This window comes from Wyeomyia smithii, chromosome 2 (genome assembly GCF_029784165.1).
Source record: "Wyeomyia smithii strain HCP4-BCI-WySm-NY-G18 chromosome 2, ASM2978416v1, whole genome shotgun sequence".
Classification (NCBI taxonomy): Eukaryota; Metazoa; Arthropoda; class Insecta; order Diptera; family Culicidae; genus Wyeomyia; species Wyeomyia smithii.
Window position 1 is genome coordinate 59,664,736 of NC_073695.1, and position 21,383 is coordinate 59,686,118.

Consider the following 21,383-nt stretch of genomic DNA (forward strand, 5'->3'; position numbering starts at 1 on the left):
TGGACACCATTTTGAATTTAAAGACGACCACTTTTAGTTTCTGGAAAATAACCAAAAATACCTCCCAAATTGGGTATTTCCGGTGTCAGATTGATGCCAGAAAGTCTGCTGAAAATGACAGAATACCACCCAATATGAATATATTCAGAATTAAGGCGATGTACAGAAGCCAAAAGTTGAGAATATTGTCGTTTCAATAAAACCAATCATTTCAAACGGTTTGTTATTTGACTTCGATCATATCCTATGACCGATTCGTCGTGCATTTGCAGACTTTAAACACATTGCAAGGAATCAATGAATTTGGAACGTTCAAATAGTACGATACCACATTGAAATTATGTTGAGGCCACATATATCGATCAAAGCAGGTATTGTTTTAAATAGTCTTTGAATTTCTCTTCTTTCCATAACTTTTGAGCCTCATATCAAATTGTTATGAAGTTTGTTATTTGTAAGTTTGATAGATGACTCGTTCGTATGACACTAGTTATGTTCAAATAAGTCATGTAATCTTTGAGATAATAGACTTTCGTTATTTTATTAACAATTTAATACTTAACGGTTGCTTAAGTTCGATTATAATCAAATGAAATGGGAACGTGTAGGGCAGCCAAACTTTGAAACCACGTGTTCAATCATAATTCATCAGTAAACCCTTAACTCCCGCTCATCCTATAATAATATTAATCAAATCGGTTGTGTAGTTTCTGAGATAATGAAGTTTCGTGATTTTCAAAAGTCGGTACATTACAAATGAAGTTACAGTTCGATTACAGTAAAATTCAATAGGGTCTTCTGAGGCAGCTAGACCATTCATTTGACACTAATTTCGTGGAAATCGGGTCGGCCATCTCTGAGAAAAGTGAGTGAGTCCAAGTAGTCTTCGGAATATGTTCCTTTGCATAGCTGGATTTCACATTTCTAAACATAACAGGCAAAGTAATAGTCCGATTGCAAACAAATCAATAGGGTCTCATGGGGCAACTAGACCTTCTATTTGACACTGATTTTATGAAAATCGGTAAAGCCATCTCTGAGAAACATGAGTGAGATTAAACAGTCGTCAGAACACGTTTCTTTTCATAACTTTTGAACCACATGTTCAATCTGCATAAAATTCAAAAGTTAAGGGTTTTTTAGGTAGCCCGTTCTTTTGTTCAAATCGGTTGTGTAGTTTCTGAGATATTGTTGTTTCGTGATTTACACATTTTTAAACATAACCTCTAAACTAAAAATCCGATTACAATAAAATTCAATAGGGTCTTATGGGGCAACAAGACCTTTCATTTGCAATTAATTTCATGCAAATCGGTCCAGCCATCTCTGAGAAAATTGAGTGAGAATAAAAATCTGCACATACACACACACACACATACACACACACACACACATACAGAAAATGCTCAGCTCGTCGAGCTGAGTCGAGTGATATATGCCATTCGGCCCTTTGGAGCACTTTTATACTTTCGGTTTTGCAAGTGATTGCTATACCTTTCTAGGAGAAAGGCAAAACTATTAATAGAATAATTCGCTCAGCGTGAATAAGTAAATAAAAATGATCGATTATGACAAGATTTCAAATATTTAGTGTCTCAGTGGTTGGCTGCCCACAAACCGCCCTCAGGGCCCACAGGGCGAAAAATAAAGAAAGTCAAACAGTTGAATGAAACCTCTACAGGCAGTAATGTTTGCCGATACTTTGCAGGGTAACTCAAAAACAAGGTTCGGAAAGAATAGCAGTAGAATCTTCAAAAATAGGCGTGTAGAGGGAAAGGTAAAAGTATAAAACTCTGCCACTGATCACGGTGACAAAAAGTACCATCCTTTCCCGTAATAGAGATGCAGACGTAAACTCGGTCTCTGGCAACAACTGTTGTTACATTTTCCGGCGCCGTAGTCGATCTTTACGAAGCGGATGCTACTAATTTGTTGCACATTGAAGATGGTAAATTAATTCCAAATAGCCGTCTATATGTGGTTCTATGTACAATTTCACTAGTATAGATCCTTCACGGAGGAGCAACTACGAAATATGCAGTCGTTCAAGCTCAAGCTCAAAAATAAGAATAACGAAATAGGTATTTGAGAAAATTTGTAATTTTCACTTTCACCTCTCCTCAAATTTAGTTTTTTGTCTATAATTTTCTCTGTGAAGGTTAAAACAATTAAAAATGTTCTAAGATTATATCCATTCAGCTAAGCCCCACTCGCAACTTCGCAAAATATATTAGAATTACGGAGAAAGTTATAGACAAAAAACTAGTTTTGGGGAGAAGTGTTCAACGAAAAACTTTTCTTTTGAATTTTCTCACAACTTTGCTGAAGAAAGTAATCTGGTATATGGAAAATTGACCACTGTGCACTGCGAGATTTGCAAACAAATCTTTCCACCAATTGTGAAAAACATGAAATATATTACTTGGAATGAGTAGAAAACGTCTTGTAAGTAGTTTCTTGGAATAGTGATTGAAAAATGTACTTCAAATGAGATTAGCGTCATTTTGTTATCACTTTTTGTGCTTTACACCATTCAAAAAAGCCTTACTCAAAAATATACCGTACGACGATTTTGAAACTCTGACCAAAGATGCAGTATGACCTTACGAATCGAATGGTGTACTCAGTCCTTTGGTGCATTTTTCGGAATAACTGTCTGTGTGAGCACCGTTCTTTAGTGATATAAAGTGTGTTATTAATCAGGACTCTCTCATTTTTTTTCAGGTAAAGTGAATTGATTTTTGCAATGATAATATGAATATAAGAAACAGTTGATTCAGTTCGGTTATTTATCTCATAGCACATTCAGGTGCGTTTCAGTTTCTTTGAAACAATTAAAACAAATCTATCCCATTGTTACCATCATTCGCTAGCACATTTGAAATAAAATGAAATAGAAACTATAAAAATACTTCTGCAACGAGATAGCAATATTCCAACTGGATGACAAATGACAATATTCAATCACCTGCATTGAAAGAATTAACGCTGTGACCTTACTATTTTTTCCAATACTTTTTTCATCTTCAGCAATAAAAGCAGCATTTCGAAAGCCTAATTCTAGCCTTTTCCAGGTTGGAAAGATAGACTACAGTTGAAATACTGCAGATATTTTAAAATGAATTTCAGTTAGTATATAACAAAATCAGCATTATTCGAGTAAACTCGAAAGATTCAGTTGTCAGAGTCAACAATCCTCAATCAGCAGTTTTCTAAAATACGCGCTTCCATCACCCAAAGAAGCAAATTTGGGTGTAAATGCGATGCTCACCAGGAAAGCAAGCTTTCAAATGAGAAATGTTTTGTGGTTTCAACGTTGGTTTGTGGTCGGAAGATTGAAATTTCAACCAGAACGAAACCATATTCACGAAGTGCATTTCCGGGCCCACCCTTCGAAGCCAATTCGGACTAGAGCAGAATTCCACCAGTTTCGTCTACCCACTTTTGAACCTATATATTAGATAATAAAGATGTTACCTCGCGTTTTCAGTGCCTTTTTTTCTGTAAAATATGACCTCAATGATCCCCGTCAATTAACGAGATAGCTGGCCGGGCAAATAAATCAACAAACATATAATCAACATTAATGTCACTCAATAAACGTCGCAATTAATATCCTCCATTATCCTTTGATATTCACGCATACAAACCCACAAATCTACGGCAATAAATCACACGTGCGAGCCGAAAAACGCCATTCGGTTGAGTAGAAGCCCAGCTGCAAACGGTATTTTTATAACATCTCGTACACGCCCACATATAGAGACATCGTTTTGTGTTATTTGTATCAACTAAGTACGACGGGAATCGGCTTTACTGCTAAATGGGAACTAATTAACTAGCGTGACTAAAGCGCAGTTCCTATTAGACACAGTATAAATTGTCAGAATAATACAGTTCAACATTTTAGTGATACAATAGTGGTACGCTGAATATAGGGTTTCAGACCAAAATAGGAACTAATGCCCCCCTCTTTTTAACTGTATGTTATTGATCGCGTGTTACCTCTATCGAATAATCATAAACTTTACACGCTCCAAGTTCAATACAAAGTGGGGCGGGACGCCAACCAGTTAATTATCATTACTCACCTGGACAAGGAAAAACGTTTTTCCCTGTAGCATACCAGTCCGAATAAAAAGCAGAAAAAAGAAAGTCGAAACGGCACAGGATAATGTGCATGTAGTTAACAAATCGTCCGGCGAATTAACGAGTCCCATAATTCAGGTGATAAAATGCTTGCCTGAAAGCCGCCACACGTTTTTTCATGGCTCGTTTCAGTCGCTAAACGCGTAGGCCCACTTTTTTTTGGATGGGGAGAAGGGCCCGCTCTTTTTGTAGCCTTGTGGTAGCGAGCGACGAAAATTAGGATCACAAGCAAATATGCCCCGGCGTACCCGAAATGCAACTACGGCAGTACTTACCGACTAGCGCCAGTATGACGGTCAACAGTGGCGCCGCTGGGAAACGGACCGGAATGTTGAATTCCAACATCTGGAGCAATTCCACTGTAAAGAGAAAGACATTGAGGGATTATTGTAATTGCCGTCCGAGTCACACATTAGGGTAAATGATTAAGCTTATTGGTTGATATTAGACACGAAAATAATAAAATTGATATAAAGCGAAATCAAGATTACATTTTTGCACTAACTTAAGGGTTGAAAAAACCTAGTAACTGACAGCGTGCGACCGATCAATGTCAAAACATTTTTTTCGGGAAGCAGCACCTCTGAAATAGATATTCAATCAAACAAGTTACCATAGTATCTGTTCTACGACAATGACACGGCTCATAAAAGAATCGATCCACACATAATGGAAACCCTCCTTCTCCTACTCTCTACACTGTATGTTGCCCACATCGTGGCACAATTACAACACCTCTGCCGAAAGACTACCACCCCGAAAGCTGCTGATGCGGGTGGGTTAAGTTACGCCACTATTCGTCCAAAACTGGCTAAAGTTTGATGAAAAGGATATGTTGCTACAGGCAATGATCTGTTTTCCTTCGTCACACGAAAAAACGTACCGGCCACACAAAAGGTGTTTTTTTTTTTGCTGTACCTCAACACAACAGGACATTCTCTTTAGTCTGTCCAGCCTGTCCAGTAACTTACTAGCAATATCGTTGGAAGCGTATATGGATTGCGTTAGAATAAAAGTTTTTTTCTTCTTCTCCGGAACACACCTATGAGCAGGCTATCGTTTACATTCCGTTTACGCGATGGGGGTAGGAAGGCCAAGGCTCTCGACGCATTTCAGGATGATGCCCCCCTCTGCTGGAGCGGCGCAACAGGAATAGCCCGATAAAAGGATTCGTATCAATATGTTACCATGAAAATGTGGCCAAAGTGAATTGAAAGTGAAACATGATAGCCGGGTGGCATGAATGTGTGTAATTAGGTTGGCTGGTTTTATGGTGGCGAGGACGAATGGGGTCCGTTCCGGGCTGGGTGGCGTGTATATAGATCTTCCTTTTCCTCTGGGAGTCTTCTGAGCTAAATTGACGTGTTGAAAAGCTGGTACAAGTTGATTGCGAAAAGAAAGGACCAGTAGATACAAGGTGTGTTTTAAATGTTGCCTTTTGTTCTGAAAAAGGTGCAACTTAATATCGATTTAGCTTCAGTAATTCATCTTTTCCCAGTTTGCACAGAAATATATGGACGACGCGTTTGCCATAGCAAATACAACAAGCTTTCTCTAAGTAAGAGTATCATACGTGTAGAAAAGCCTTGTTTTGAACACTAATTTCGATCAATCAGAGTAGAAAACAAGGCCAAATATCATCCAACATAGCCCAGAAGCCGGAAATCAACTCTAAACGCCATTTTGATGTTCAAGACGGTGACTTCTGGTTTCTGTAAAACAGTCGAAAATGACCAAATACCACTTCATATAAGTACGTTCGGAATCGAGATAATGCCCAGAGACCTGAAATCGACTCTACAGGGTGGCCACTCATTTTACATTTTCGAGTTCCCGCATTTTTCCCGACTTTTTCCTGCATGATGGCAAGAAATTCCCGATTGTCAAAAACGGTAACTAGGTTATGTTGCTCGGGAAATTCTACACAAACAGTTGATTAGTTACATAAAATGATACTTTTGCCTTCCCATGGTAGACAGGTTAAATATAATTATTGCGATTTCCTCAAATTTGCAAATCTTCCAATAAGCAGTCAATAATCGTGTTAGCTTTTTTGTGCATTCATTATGTTTGTCTATCTGTCTTCTTAAAATATGACATCAGCACCGTTTTTATTCAACGCATAATAACAACGACAAACAAATAATAGATTTGCGTTTTTTTTTCTAAAATTAAAGATAATGTTATAATGTTCAGGAAAAATACTGCGATTTAACTGTATTTCGTTTATCACGCATTACACAGATTCTAAAAACTTTTCAGAAGTGAATTCACAACTTTTTTAGCATTTTGATTTGCTAGTCCATCAAAGTTGCATCTCTCTGGTCATCTGCCAACATCTTCAACTTGTTTGCATCCAGCGCTCAAAATGGTCAAACTGATAAAAAAAATGATATTAGGGACCAACATTTCAAAATAGGTGATTTTGAAACTTTAAAAAAAAACTGGAAATCAGAAAAAATGATCTTAAATTACTATTTTTACAAATCAAAAGTCTTTTACTGCACGACCATGTCTTGCAGAAACCGTTGAAAAAGAAACAAATTTATTTTTAATTTCTTTTAAACTTTTTAAAAAAAAATTCCTGATATTTTCCCAAATCTTTTTTATTAGGATTTTTCTAAAGAATTTTTAGTATTTATTTTTCCATGATCATCATCAATGTTCAGTTTACATTATGCAGTTTTTAAAAAATATATTAATATTTTTCAAAAATCAGCTCTTTGAAATGTTTAATTTAGAATATTTTTAATATTCAACTACTGCCTCAACCCCAACTTTGCCGAAAACATTGCACCAATCAAACAAATCGTTCTGGTTTCGAAAAAAAAATCTTCAGAAATTTCAACTACTTCCGTGTTCAAATAATCAACGTTGTAACATTTGGCAGCTTAGAAAAAATAAGCTTTTTGAGATATTCAATCAATTTTTTAAATAGAACTACCATCTACAGTTTGCTGGAAACATCACACCAATCAAGCTAATTATTTTGGATTTTAAAATATTTAAAGTATTTTTGTTAATTGGCCACAGATTTAGCAGCCAGGGCGATTGCAGGGCTAGCGCTACGATGCTGCAGACACTAACAGTCTCTTTCGAGCCGAGAGACGAACCTACGACGACTGACTAGTTAGGCCAGCATCGTACCCTGAGACCAAAGGTGAGGAAGAAGAAGACATTTGTTTGTATTAGTAACGAAAAAAAGGTAAACAGAAGCACGTGTTGGGGTTGTGACGTAGATCTCGGTCAACGAGCAAATGCCATTTTGAACGGTACTTTGCATTGTTCAACGATGCAGGTAGGCATTTTCAGCCGTAAACTGTCATAACTTGTGAAAAATTCTTGAAAAAAATGTACCGAACATTGATTTTGGACATTGATTTTTGGACATTGTTTTTTGACTTCTACGTCATCACTGTTAACAAAAAAGAAACCCTTCAAACCCGAGACCAGTTACAAAACAAAAAGCATGTAAAAAGTCGTATGCAGAAACAAATTAAATAAATAAAATATTTTCTTGAAAAACCTCGCAAACGATTATGCTGTTTTCTAAGAGCATTTCTGATTGTATTTACATCAAAAATAGTTTTTTTACAGTCAAATTGTATAATTTACAGAAAAAAATACGAATTTGAAATATGTACAAAAATTTATTTTTCAAAAAATTCCGAAATAATGTTTGCTCTATTTTGTGGCAAGTTTTTAATGTTTTTTTCAATTAACTGCTCCGCATAGCAAGTTCGTCCCAAGCCCAAGTTTTCAACAGCATTGAGTTTCTAAGCGGAAATGGTAGCTAGTTTCGCTAGAGTTCGCCAAATATTTCTTCTAAAGGACTAGCTGAAATAAAAATTTATTTGAAAAACTGGGGAATCAGAACTGTGTGCCACTTATATTTGTTTATTGAAATAACTACTAATAACTATTAATGTTAGTAATATTGTACAGTGAAACTTATTTTGCATTGCTCTTGGAAATTGAAACAGTTTCTATTGTACATATGAGAATTTATGATTGATTCTCTCACTAAAAACAGATTTCTAGATAACACCAGATTTCGACGTTTTATGCTATTCTAAGACATTTGGTGTCAACATTTATTTCATTTGAAAAGCAGGACTGATAAAAGTAGTCAGCTGGTCAGCGGGTCAAAAAAGGTAAGTTTAGTGACTTTTTGGTAAAAAAATTGACTGCTGAAGAAAAATGTGACTTTTAAGGGACCAACTTGCAGTCCTGCACTTCCAACTTCTCCATCATTTGTAATTGCACCATACACAATACTTTGAAAAATCTTGGTCCCGTAAACTGGGGTGACTTTGATCAGCGGGGTGACTTTGATCACTCTACCCCTTTTTTGAATTTGTGATAAAAGCGCTCGAAGAGCTTGATATTTGTCGTAGTCTTCACTGATTGTGTTTAGATATGTCTACATTGCTACTATCCATGCATTTCCTGCTATTAAAAGAGTGTTTTTCGTGCTAAAATATTAATTTAAAAATAAAGTGGATTTTGAGCGATTTTTATTGCATACAAATAATCGGTTTAAGTAGATACAAAACAACAAGCTGCAATACGTAAAGTTGATTTATTTTGTGCCCAGATTAGTTCTTAGGATAAAAAAAAATAAAAATACAATTTACGTTATTGTATTTCTAATTTTATCTCAAAGGAAATGTTGAGTCCCAATAATCTCAATAGTGTATTACATGTTTTTTCTTCTTAACGACAACCCAAGACATCACGTAACATGCAACTTTGGACTATTAAGTAAGCCATATTCCATGTGGACTAGTTTTTGGTGATTTCAGACCCCCGTTCGTCTTCGTGGACAGTCGTTCATGTATATTCTAAAATTATGTATGAACCTTGGACATTCGCCAAAATAAACTGTTGACGTGGAATATGAATAGCCCCTGAATTGCTTTTCATATTTATTATCCCATTTAAGTCATTTTGAATTGTTCAAATTTGTTAAAGCAGCAAAGTTTAACTTCAAATTCATCAAAACAATGAAGTGATCGAAGTCACCCCGGAATGATGATTGATATGAAAATTTTAAAGCACCTGTAAAAACAGCAGAACTGATGCTACACTTTTGAAGTAGTGACAATATCTTGCTCAATGCACACCAGTACTAAATTTGAAAATATCAAACAATTTGGTATTCAGTACATTCTTGAAATAGTTAATTACCATTAATGCTCATACATACTCGATATTATTTTACTCTAGAATATACTAAAACCATGTCAAAACCGGTTTCGTAGAATTACCGTTTTGAGCTCAGTTTTTTCCGATTTAAGATCTGTTTTGCCGTTCCCCTAGAAAGGTATAGCAATCACTGCAAAAACTAAAGGTATAGAAGTGCTCAAAAGCGCCAAAGGTCGTTTATCACTCGACTCAGTTTGACGAGGTGAGCATTTTCTGTATGTGTGTGTGTGTATGTGTGTGTGTGTGTGTGTGTTATGTGTGTGTATGTGTGTGTGTGTGTGTGTGTGTGTGTAACGCTCTCCCAATCTCACTCGATTTTCTCAGAGATGGCTGGACCGATTTTCATGAAATTAATTGCAAATGAAAGGTCTCGTTTTCCCATAAGACCCTACTGAATTTTATTTTAATCGGGTTTTAAGTTTAGAGGTTATGTTTAAAAATGTAAAAATCACGAAACATCATTATCTCAGAAAGTACTCAACCGATTTAAACAAAATGAAGGGGCTAAATTCAAAAAACTCTCCCAGCTAGTCTCGAGGTACGATGCTGGCCTAACAAGCCAGTCGTCGTAGGTTCGAGTCTCGGCTCGGGAGAGACTGTTAGTGTCAGTAGGATCGTAGTGCTAGCCCCGCAATTGTCCTGTACACTTCACAGTTGGCTGCGAAGTCTGTGTATAATAAACAGAAGGTCGAGTTCCGATACAGAATGTAGCACCAAGGCTCTGCTTTAAAGGGGCTAAATAAAAAACCTTTAACTTTTCGATTTCATAAATATTAGACTTGTGGTGGTTCAAAAACTATTGACAGAAACGTGTTCTGAAGAGTGTTTAATCTCACTCATATTTCTCGGAGATGGCTGGACCGATTTTATAAGACCCATAAGACCCTATTGATTTTTTTGCAATCGGATTTTTACTTCACCTGTTATGTTTTAAAATGTGAAATCCAGCTTTGAAAAGAAACATATTCCGAAGACTACTTAGACTCACTTACTTTTCTCGGAGATGGCTGAGCCGATTTCCACAAAATTAGAGTCAAATGAAAGGCCTAGCTGCCCCATAACACCCTATTGAATTTCACTGTAATCGGTCTGTGACTTTGTCTGTAATGTATCAAAATGTGATAATCACGAAACTTCATTATCTCAGAAACTACACAACCGATTTGAACAATATTGGTATCAAATGAACGGACTAGTTGAGGGTTAACTGGTGAAATATGATGATTTAACACGTGGTTCAAAAGTTGTGAAAAGAATGTCATATTTGAAACAGAAGAAAAATCCTACTATAAATAAGGCCGTGGAACAAAAATTGACTTTTTTTTCTGCCTTGGTTTCTATACATAATTTTGTTGTGTATTTCGATGCAAAACCAAATATCCCCGAGTTTAAACATATTTCTACTTAAAGGGTAACAACAGCGACATTTTGAATTTTTGAGAAATCGAAATTTTTTGATGTTTTTAGACGCTATTTTGTTTTAAGACCAAATATTAAAATTCTTTGAGTTTGACCACATATTAGCTTCTTCTTACCCATCTTTAAAAAAACAGATCTTAGATCGGGCAAAAACTGGGCTCAAAACGGTGATTGTACGAAACCGGTTTTGGCATGGTTTCAGTATATTTCACAGAGCAAAATAATATGGAGTATGTATAAGAATTAATGGTGCGCTAATATCTAAAAATGGTAGTTAAAATATATCTTATGATGAGTAAAAAAGCCTCAGAAATCGATTGGTAAATGTCTGATCTACGTGGAATGTCAGCAACATGTCGATTTTTCCCCAATTCCCCTACAATACTAAAATAGGTTTATCTCGACATTAAATTAACTTATTAAAAATCTGTTTAATGTAATATCAAAGATACCTAATAATACTCAAAGATACAATAACAATTTGTCTTTACATGATTCACCCCTTATTGCGGGGAGGGGGTTGCATTTTTGGCCAGCACCAGGGATGCCACATGTACAGATTAATCTGTATTTTACAGATTTTTGGCCGAAGTAACGGTACAGAATCTGCATATACAGATATACAGATTTTCGTCGAATAGTACAGATTTACAGATTTTTCGAAATTGACAATAATTTTTAAAAACAATCCAAATTTTATATCATTAAATATTGAGCAAATTGAACATATTTTCAACTCCTCACACGTTTTAAGCTAAACATTTGGTTTATGTATCATAAAAACTTAAAAAACACAAAGCTCTTTGTGTTTAAACAATACAGATTTTATTTACAGATATTTTTGTTCCAGATACAGATGTTCAGATTTTTTTAAGGGAAAACACAGATTTAAATGTGGCAACCCTGGCCAGGACCCGTCAAAGCATAAAAATCTCGCTTCAGCTATGAGACAGAATCATCGCGTCTTCAATAAAGTCAAATACGACCCTCTCCCCGCAAAAAGGAGAGGATCATGTGAAGCCAAATTGTTATTGTATCTTTGAGTACTGCCAAAGATAACCTGAACAAGATACGTAACTTCCATATTTTTCATACATTTTGAACACGACCGATTTCCGACGGTTAGTGCTGCCATCTTATGACTTAAATTCTCAAAAAATTGTCACTGTGAGCAAAACCGATATGTCGTGCATAGTCCGTCATCGATCGTTGAGTTGTTTAAGATTGTATATGGAAAAGGTTGAACAGTTTAGTCAGCTCGACGCTTAAGATAACATGCAGATTAATGATATTGTCACTTCAAAGTACGAAAAGAAAAGTGTGAAATTGACTGTCAGAGTCGGGGTTTATATTGAGGAGTTATATTTATTTTCAGGTCCCATTCTATCAAAACCAGGAGCCCGGTTCACCGGGGCACCCGATTTTTGCTTTATTAACCTCGGCAAGAGTGAAAAACTTAGCTGTAGAGCGTGCTCATTGCGGTTATCAGTAATTTCTGAGGGTACGCCTAATTTAAATAATGCGCCGATAATTCTTGATTCTTTCGGAAAGCTTCATGTTTGAGAACTAAACATTCGTACACATTATTATCATTTTTCGGATGGCAGCACCGTACAGTCGTCCACATGGATACTGAAAAAAATGTTCAACCTTTCAGTGGTCATGTCTTGGCCTTGTCGTCAGTTGATTCTGACGTTAAGTATACATCATATTAACAGTGTATAAATAAGTTCGATTTTTGCTCACGCGCAGCGACAATCATGTCCGATGAATCCTGCAAGTGTCAGGTATCTTGTTCTAGTCATCTTTGGTACCGCTTACACTTTTGATATTACATTAAACAGATTTCGAATAAGTTAATTTAACAACTAGATAAACCTATTTACTGTTGTAGGGGAATCGGGGCAAAATCGACATGTTGCTGACATTTTACGTAGATCAAACACCGATTGTAATATTAAAAAGCTTTCGGCTGCTCAACAAAGCAAAACGTAACCAAAATTTGACATTAACATATTTATTCCTGCACACTCATCGCAGGCTTGTTCATTACCTGCTTATTCTCAGGCACGTTCTTTTCACTCTGTTTCTCCTACTTTCCTCCTTCGTCCTATCTCTTTTTCCACTCTATTCTAGGCATGCCAAACTGCTACTCTTTCAACATCTTGCCATATCTAGTTTTCCCTACTTCTTCTTATCTCTCCAACTCTGTCTACTCACGACTGTCTTGATGCATCCACTAGTGCGTCCGGGAGGCCGTGTCACTCGTCTCTCTGCAAAGCGATTTCCGACTCGGTGCTCCACCGGTCTCTTCGTTTCACTGGAGAACCTTCTATTCGTCTGATCCTCGGATTATTCGCCTCTCGAGGATCGCGTGACTTAATCCAATGCGGGCAAGCAAACGGACTGCAGAGTACAGAACAAATCCCGGAGAAGGGCCCTACGAAAACAGGATTAACCTCAGCTCGATTTTCCATTTGCTTCTAAGTATTTCAACTCACCATTATGGGGTCAGCTCAATAAGTTGAACGAGCTTGTTTCGAATAGCTCTTCTAATAACGCGCTTCTGGCGTTTCCTGCTGCGATTTGCCTTTGGGTTCGTGATGTGGGTCCCGTAATTCCCTGGATTCCAAAACTTGAGACACGTTTGTCGTTTGCTGCTTCACGCTTGTGTGCCTATCCCGGAAGAATACGATGACGTTTCGATAGCCTTCGATTTGATCGTGAATTTCTTACATCACTTTCTTTTTCGAGCAAGTTGGTATGGTTCGGTTGGGTGTACCATGTTAAGTTCATGTCACCAACTCTACACTGTGCTAAATGTTAATTACATTTTACTATCTATTAACTATCTACGCTACACGATTTCTGAGACTTTTTTACTCAATACAAGATATAATTTGACTACCACTTTCAGATATTAGCGCATCACCATTAATGCTCATACATACAGTCGAATCTCTCTATTACGACAATTCATATAGTGACAAATCTCTCTACAGCGACATTCTCAATGGTCCCTTCGTGTGAAATTATTTTAGCAAATAAAAAGTTTGAATGAGATAGGCTGGGTCTTACCGCTAGGTGGATTAATTTGGGTTTTTTTAAAGATGGGTAAGAGGATGCTAATATGTGGACAAAGTCATAGAATTTTGATATTTTGTCTTAAAACAAAATTGCGTCGAAAAAACATCAAAAATTTCCGATTTCTCAAAAATCCAAAATGGCGACATTGTTGCCCCTTAAGTTGAAATATGTTCAAACTTGGGTAAATTTATTTTCGCATCAAACTTCATCCAAAAATCATACATAGAAGCCAAGGTTAAAAAGTTGTTGAACTGTGTAATCATCATTTGGTTACTGAGGAGTGTTACTTTCCCTACTTCATTTAAAGAAAACAGTAGCTGAAACGCATCGAGAGTTGAAAAAAAGTTTATGGAAATATTACTTTAAGTGAAATAATAATTACTCCCGTCACTTTAAAGACGGTAATTTCTATATTGACAGCTGTCCGCATGGAGAAAGGCAAAAAAACCTTCGAAAATGCTGAATTGAAAGAATTGCTCGCACGCAGGAACTTCGGTATTGAACGTTATCCGCCAAGCGATTGCGTGCTTTGGGAATGATTCGAAAACAAGTAACTTGGGTTCCTCATGATTTGAAGCTAACCAAGACCTTCAACCAATGCATTAGTGAAGAGGGGGCTTGTAATTTTAAAATGCTCATCACCCAATCAATACCAAAGAATCAAAACTCGGAATTGATTTGCACATTTTCTATTGCTAAAAATCGTAAGTTTCAAGGTGTAAGGTTTTTCCAAGCACTACCCTGAGCAAGATATCAAGAATGACTTAAAAATTTAAGATACGCTAAAGTGTATCACCATATGGAGAGTTTTACGTGGGTAGCCTAGACAGTTCAAACAAACGGATACACATCCTATACAGTAACAAATAAAACAAAAACAATGTTATAATGCAAACGCTGCCAGCAAAGATGAAAACAACTCCATCAAATCAAACCAACCAGAAATGGACAACCTTTTGTAAACCGAACGAAGGCTCAAATCTGAAATGTGCTAAAGCACTGGCCGAATGCTCATGTACACACTTATAAACTCCACAATACGTTTTTGCGGTGCCGGCAAATTTCCTTCGCTTTTCGACACCCTCCGCGCAGCCCGAAACGATGATGATAGCGCTTGATGGAAGGGTCACACTGTTAACATCATTATCGCTGAGCGGAAAAAAGTATATCCAGCAACCATAACGACACACGAGTTTGAGTGGGTGTCATATTGACAACTGCCATGAGACCTCGCTCACACTTCCCATCCCTATGTGGCCGATAGACCCATAGACGTGCCGCATTGGGAATAATCCTCACCGGGTTTCTAGTTCACCTTATCAATTCTAGCACACGACACTTGTTACGCTGATTATCGTAATACATATCTAATAAATGATAAGACATATATCCCCCATCGTTTATAATGCCGACTATCCAATCCAGGCCAGTGGCAGGGAATGCTGGAACGAATGAGGACAGCAGACAACCAGTGCTCTACGTTTGCCCTTTGGTGTGACATGTGAAGCGATGATTCGTCAGGGTCCAGACGCACATTGTCGGCCCTGGAATTTGCTGCGTGTCGCTTGACTTGCCCTGCGGTGAGCCCAGACAGAATGGCGACGACTCGCTCTCTGTCCGGGTCGGTGTACAGAGCGAAATATCTTCTTCATTTCACCTATTATAGCAAACAACACATCTCGTGACAACAAGGTATGCCACGGTCTGTAGGCCGGCCATGTCAGAACGCCAGAACCCCCGGGGGTGTGTGTACTGCGGAGGTGATGAAATGTATCGCAAACCGGCAACGATAGAACCCGAGCCGCCCCCCCTACGCTCGGATACGTGCGGGATGGTTTCGTATACCCGGCCGGTAACGTAATATTTATAGGTGTAAGGTTACACAAGGTGAAGAAAGGACAACGGCAACAAAACAACGGCAGTGCAATAAATTGTCTGTATGGAAGCCGTGTTACTGGGAGGGGTGAGAACGCCGTACAATGTCAGTACTGTTCAAGTGGCCGCTCGAAGATTTTTCTATGAGTTTCTTATAAGATCTAACGAGTTTTTTGGAGATACTAGAATGCTAATCTGCAATATTTAAATTACAGAAAATTTTATTCGACGTCGACATCCAATTTAAACCACAAAGATTTTATAGTGAAGTTATTAATGAAATGTGGTCGAGAAATGCCCAGGAAATTTTGTTAAAGTAGCGAAATCATTCACCTTCAATAGAGCAGTGTTGCTAAGAGAGTGAGAAGCAGCTGTGTCCTATTCATTCCCATGTGAATATGAGAAGTATGTCCCCTTACTCTCACTCTTCTGCCGGCCGCTACGAACAGTTCACAAAGGAAAGAAATATTTCGCGAGTGGCTGATGCTTGCGCCGTGCGCGAGTGTGCACATCTATACTCGTTCTCGCTTGTGCATATCGGATTCTTGAGCGCTAGCACTCGCGAGTGCGAGTGCGAGTGCATGTGGCTGGATGATAGAGTAAACACGATGATTCATATCCCAGGTACAAACAGAACGAGCTTCGTGATTTGTTTTAAAACTGCTGCTATTTCCATTAGCCGGCTGTTGTGTTATTACGGTTATTACACGATGCAAATTATTTTCAAAAAATAAACTGCGTAGAAAATATTGCAAATCTAGTTTACATTATCGAGCGATATTCCATCTGTCTTTTGAAAATATAATTTCTATGTTTTGGTTCATAAAGGCTACCGTTGCAATATTATATATTCTGTTTCGGGTGAGAACCATGAGCAATTTTGTTAAAAATTCCGTTCTTACCTCGAGTAGATGTGAGAATGAATAATCGACCAATTGCTCATCGCAAAAAAAGAGAAAATGTTTTTAGTTTACCTTCTGGTTATGCTTGCCAACTACGGGAAAGGAGCGTCTTCGAATGTATAGCATGTGGGTGCGCAAAGAGCTACACTATGGTTAACTGATGAAGTACCACTATTAAATCAAAAACTTCTTGCGCGGGTATCTCTATAAATTATAAAGCAGCATTTTGTATAGGAGTTTTGGGTAATGAACTTTCAGGTTTCTCCGTCATTCGACGGTTTTTTTGATGAATTATATAATTGTATCCGTATTGTTAATAGGAAAGAAAGTAAACTTGAACTTGGAGTTTAAATAAAGTATTTATTTCAAATCGCATTTTTGAAAACCTAGGGACGATCCATTAATGATGTCACGCAGAATTTGGAAAAAATTAACTCCCCCCTCCCCCTTGTCACAAGCTGTCACAACTTTCTTGACCCCCCCCCCCTCCTTAATTACGTCACGTTTTTTGGTGATAATTGATTGAAAATCGAGAAATTTGTTAGGAATGCATTTTTTCTTAATAAGAACGATTTTACTGAAAGAAAAACTGAAACTAAAAGGAAAAGAAGATTATAGAAGATGACTAGAAAAGGCGTTTAGTTCTAAGTCCAAGGATGCTGTTGGTGGAGTCGCATATCGACGACATAGAAAGCCGAGACAGTAACTGCAGCATCATTTCTGATTTTTGAAAGATCATCAATATTTAGTTCCTCTTCTTCAATCAATTCGCAATCCAAATCTTCTCCACATGTTACAAAAGCCAAGCATTTTTATTTACGTTTTGTCACAATTTTAGAATGGATTGGATTGAGAGACACTAAAAATTAATGAAATTGCGCTGTCATTCATAAACTAACATGCACGGTAAAACAGAATTAATGAACATTATGCTTTTCAACGTGAAAAAAAATGTCATTTATTTTATCTAAAGCAAATCTTAAGCAAAAAAAAGGGATCGTAGAACTATGAATGAATGATGCAAATAACATAAATAGTTCTGAGTTGAACTCTGTGATTAGGTATGTTACCTTTTTGTTCATTAATTTTTTTTTTTGAGTTTAAATGTGATGTCACACTCAAGCTAACCCCCCCTCCCCCATATGTCACAAAATGTCACAATAATTGAAACCCCCTCCCCCCTTAAACGCGTGACATCATTAATGGATGGTCCCTTAGGTCAATTTTCATTTTATTATTGTTAAAAGTGAACCTTGCTATTATGTTATCAAGTTCCACGAAGAAATTAAATAAAAATATTTGTTTGTTTGTCGACTGTAGCGGTTCGTTTTGTAGATTCACGGCTCAATCAGTCCGTGTATAGAAACCAAAACGATTCTTTGTTTCGGTGTTTTAGCTTTTTTACACAGACTGATTAAGTCGATAAATCTTCAAAATTGAATAAAAATTAAATAAATAGCTTGACTTGCATTATAGTCATTAAAAATAAGAAAGATTAAATAATAATAATTAAATGAAGAATGACTTGTCAATTGAATAATGTTATCAGTCTCATGTACATGTACTGAAAACTACGAGGACTACTCCAATCATATAGAATCAAAAAATTTGAGGTGAAGTAAGTAACACATTCACATCCATTTGCTGCCTTTTGCTAATACCAAATTTCAGCATGAACAAAAAAACTCAAGCAAATATTCGCTGAGCTGTATCACTAGCACATAAGCAAATACAACGGCAAATATTTTTTAACAAAAAATTCCAGCGAATATTTTGATATCACACGGGCAAACTTATATTAATCATCATTTCAAGCATATATTTACTTTGTGTAATACCCGCTTAACATTTGATGCATTTTATATAAAACAAAGTAGTCCCGATGCTGTTAGCGCTATTATACACTCAAAATATTTTTCAGTTATGTGAATATTTTCCACTGCATTTTCATGTAGATTTTACGCGATTGTCATTTGAGTTCATCATGAGCTGGTGAGATGATTTAACCTGTGAATCTTATTCAGTAGACATATGCATTTCATGTGAGTTTCACGTAAAATTTAACTACCGGTAAAGTGAAAAGCATTTGATTGTCTGATTGTCTGATAGTGATTTCCCAAATTCTCGAGAGACTAGGAATAGTTTTGAGAAATTATCCAAATATGTTGCTTGATAAGTTGCACGGGCATGCAAAATCGCCAATTCGTAAATGAATTAAATGACATACCTACAAAATGGCAAAATGATATTGCGACAATCGCTGGTGATAATCACTGTTAGCTGCAATTGTTTATGTTCAGAAAATTTCTCGCAATTTGAACCGAATCTGTGTGAAATCTCGATACCGGATTCTTATGGTTTTTCTTAAGCTCACTTATTGGGAAGTCATCGAGGAATTCCTTTCGTGTTCAAAGACAACATCAGACAACAGCTTCGCCATTTTGATTTCCATGTTTTTTTGCACGGAGAGTTCATGCGATACTTCATTCTGTTTGACGTTGCCAAGTTGACGTAGATGCTACGTGATAAAACATAGTATGCATGTGATTTTCACGTAGATGTTAAGTTTGTCACATAAATCATGCAAAATGACCGAAAAGGAATAAGTACAGGAAATTTCACGTAACAATAACGTGAAAAATATTCTGAGTGCAGTCTTCTTGAATTCAGTATTGTGTTTTTGTTTTTTACTGAAAAGCAGTTCGGAGTTGTCATTATGTTGTAACTTGGGGATTGTAAAATTGTAGTACAGTTATAAATTTCAATTTTCACGGTGTTTCGAATCCGAAATTCTGCGATTTATATATATATATATATATATATATATATATATATATATATATATATATATATATATATATATATATATATATATATATATATATATATATATAAATATATATATATATATATATATATATATATATATATATATATATATATATATATATATACATATATATATATATATATATATATATATATATATATATATATATATATATATATATATATACATATATATATATATATATATATATATATATATATATATATATATATATATATATATATATATATATATATATATACATATATATATATATATATATATATATATATATATATATATATATATATATATATATATATATATATATATATATATATATATATATATATATATATATATATTATTTATAACGATATTAGTGTTTTGATGTCTATTTAGAAAACACTACTGTATGTAAATACATATGTGAGCTACGAAAGTCGGCTCCAAATTGAATTTATAGGTACAGGATAGGGTGAGCAAAATTTGTCAGTGGGGTTCATCATGTCTTATGCCGCCATTTTACAGTTATCGTTTTTTTCATGCACAGTACCGGTATTTGTTCAGGTGCAAAATATCGAATTGATGACATTTAATTATTCAATTATTTTAAATATGAAAACCATTTAAGTTTCAGGTGTCTGTGCTAATACGGGTTAATGGAATAATTGTAAAAAATAGTTACTCTTTAAACAAACAACTTTTTGTAAGTTCTTTGATACCTAATATTCGCTAACACTATTAAACATTCAATGTAATTGCTAAACCTAAATATTGCTGATTGCATCTGAAACGCGAATTACAGACAACTTGCAAGTAAAATTCAGATAACGCCAGATTGATCGTATACCAATCTACTAGAGCGAACGCGAAAGAATGCCTTTGTTAATCGTATCTATACAGTCTATCGCGTTCACTCTCGTATGCTGGTATACGATAAATCTGACGTACAAGTTGTTTGCATTTTGCTTGCAAGTTGTCTGTAATTCGCGTTTCAGCGGAAATTTGCAATAATATTGATATCAACACACATTTGCCCATCAACTGACACACTTAACCCTGTAGATATTCGACTCATAAAAATGATTGCGTTTGTAAAAAAATAAGTAAAGGTATCAAAACAATCTGCACTTTGCAGAAAAATCTGCGTATCCCTGAATGAAATATTAGGGGTCTTCACATCGAGCTCGTATACGAATACCCAGCCGTAAACTGTGTATCTTCCATTACTCGTCAATAGAGGTGAGTATTTTTACGGCTGGGTATTTGTTTACGAGCTCGACATGAATACCCATATTATTTCATGCCATCAAGCCAATGATGGATACGGTTGGTGTGTTAGTGGAAAGCAAAATACGATCGCCTTACTCGTTCACGTAGCACCTAGCGCCTCGTGTGCATAAAATCCAACTCGCACTCTCGTCAATATATCGTCTTTGTTTTACCGTGGCATGATGGTGAGCACTCGCGAATAAAGTACCACCTGCGAGTACGAGTATGCGAGTGCGAACGATGGCTGATTGGCTAGCACACGTTCTCGAAGCAACGCTGCCGTGCGGGCGAAGATGTGTGGTAGGAATCGGTATGAGAATACTCATGCGTGTGTGGTAGTACAAAGAAATGCTCGCGTGTGAATAGTACAGGTTAAAAGAGTGCGAGCTTCGCAACACTGATAGAGTTGCAGAGTGTTTGCGATTGCTTCTTAAATTTTACATTTTTTTCAAATTTCTTGATATTTTTCAAAAATTGTTGGCAATTTAAACAAACACTGCCTAGAGTTGATGTTTTAAATGTTGTTATTTCGAAAAGGGTGTTCATAAAAAACTTAAGATCTACCGGATAACAAGTTGAAAAAAATTGGTCCTTATTCCGGTAATCGCATAACAGAGATCATGAATCATGAGATCATT

The 21,383-nt window shown here is 36.2% G+C and overlaps 1 protein-coding gene across 1 annotated transcript in view; it reads right to left on the reverse strand.

Moving 5' to 3' along the window:
• Positions 1-21,383, reverse strand: part of LOC129722725 (uncharacterized) — a 232,909-nt gene that overhangs the window by 185,206 nt on the left and 26,320 nt on the right. The window contains exon 7 of the mRNA XM_055676415.1: positions 4,425-4,508. Within this exon, the coding sequence (XP_055532390.1) occupies positions 4,425-4,508 (84 nt within the window). The remainder of the gene's footprint in view (positions 1-4,424; positions 4,509-21,383) is intronic.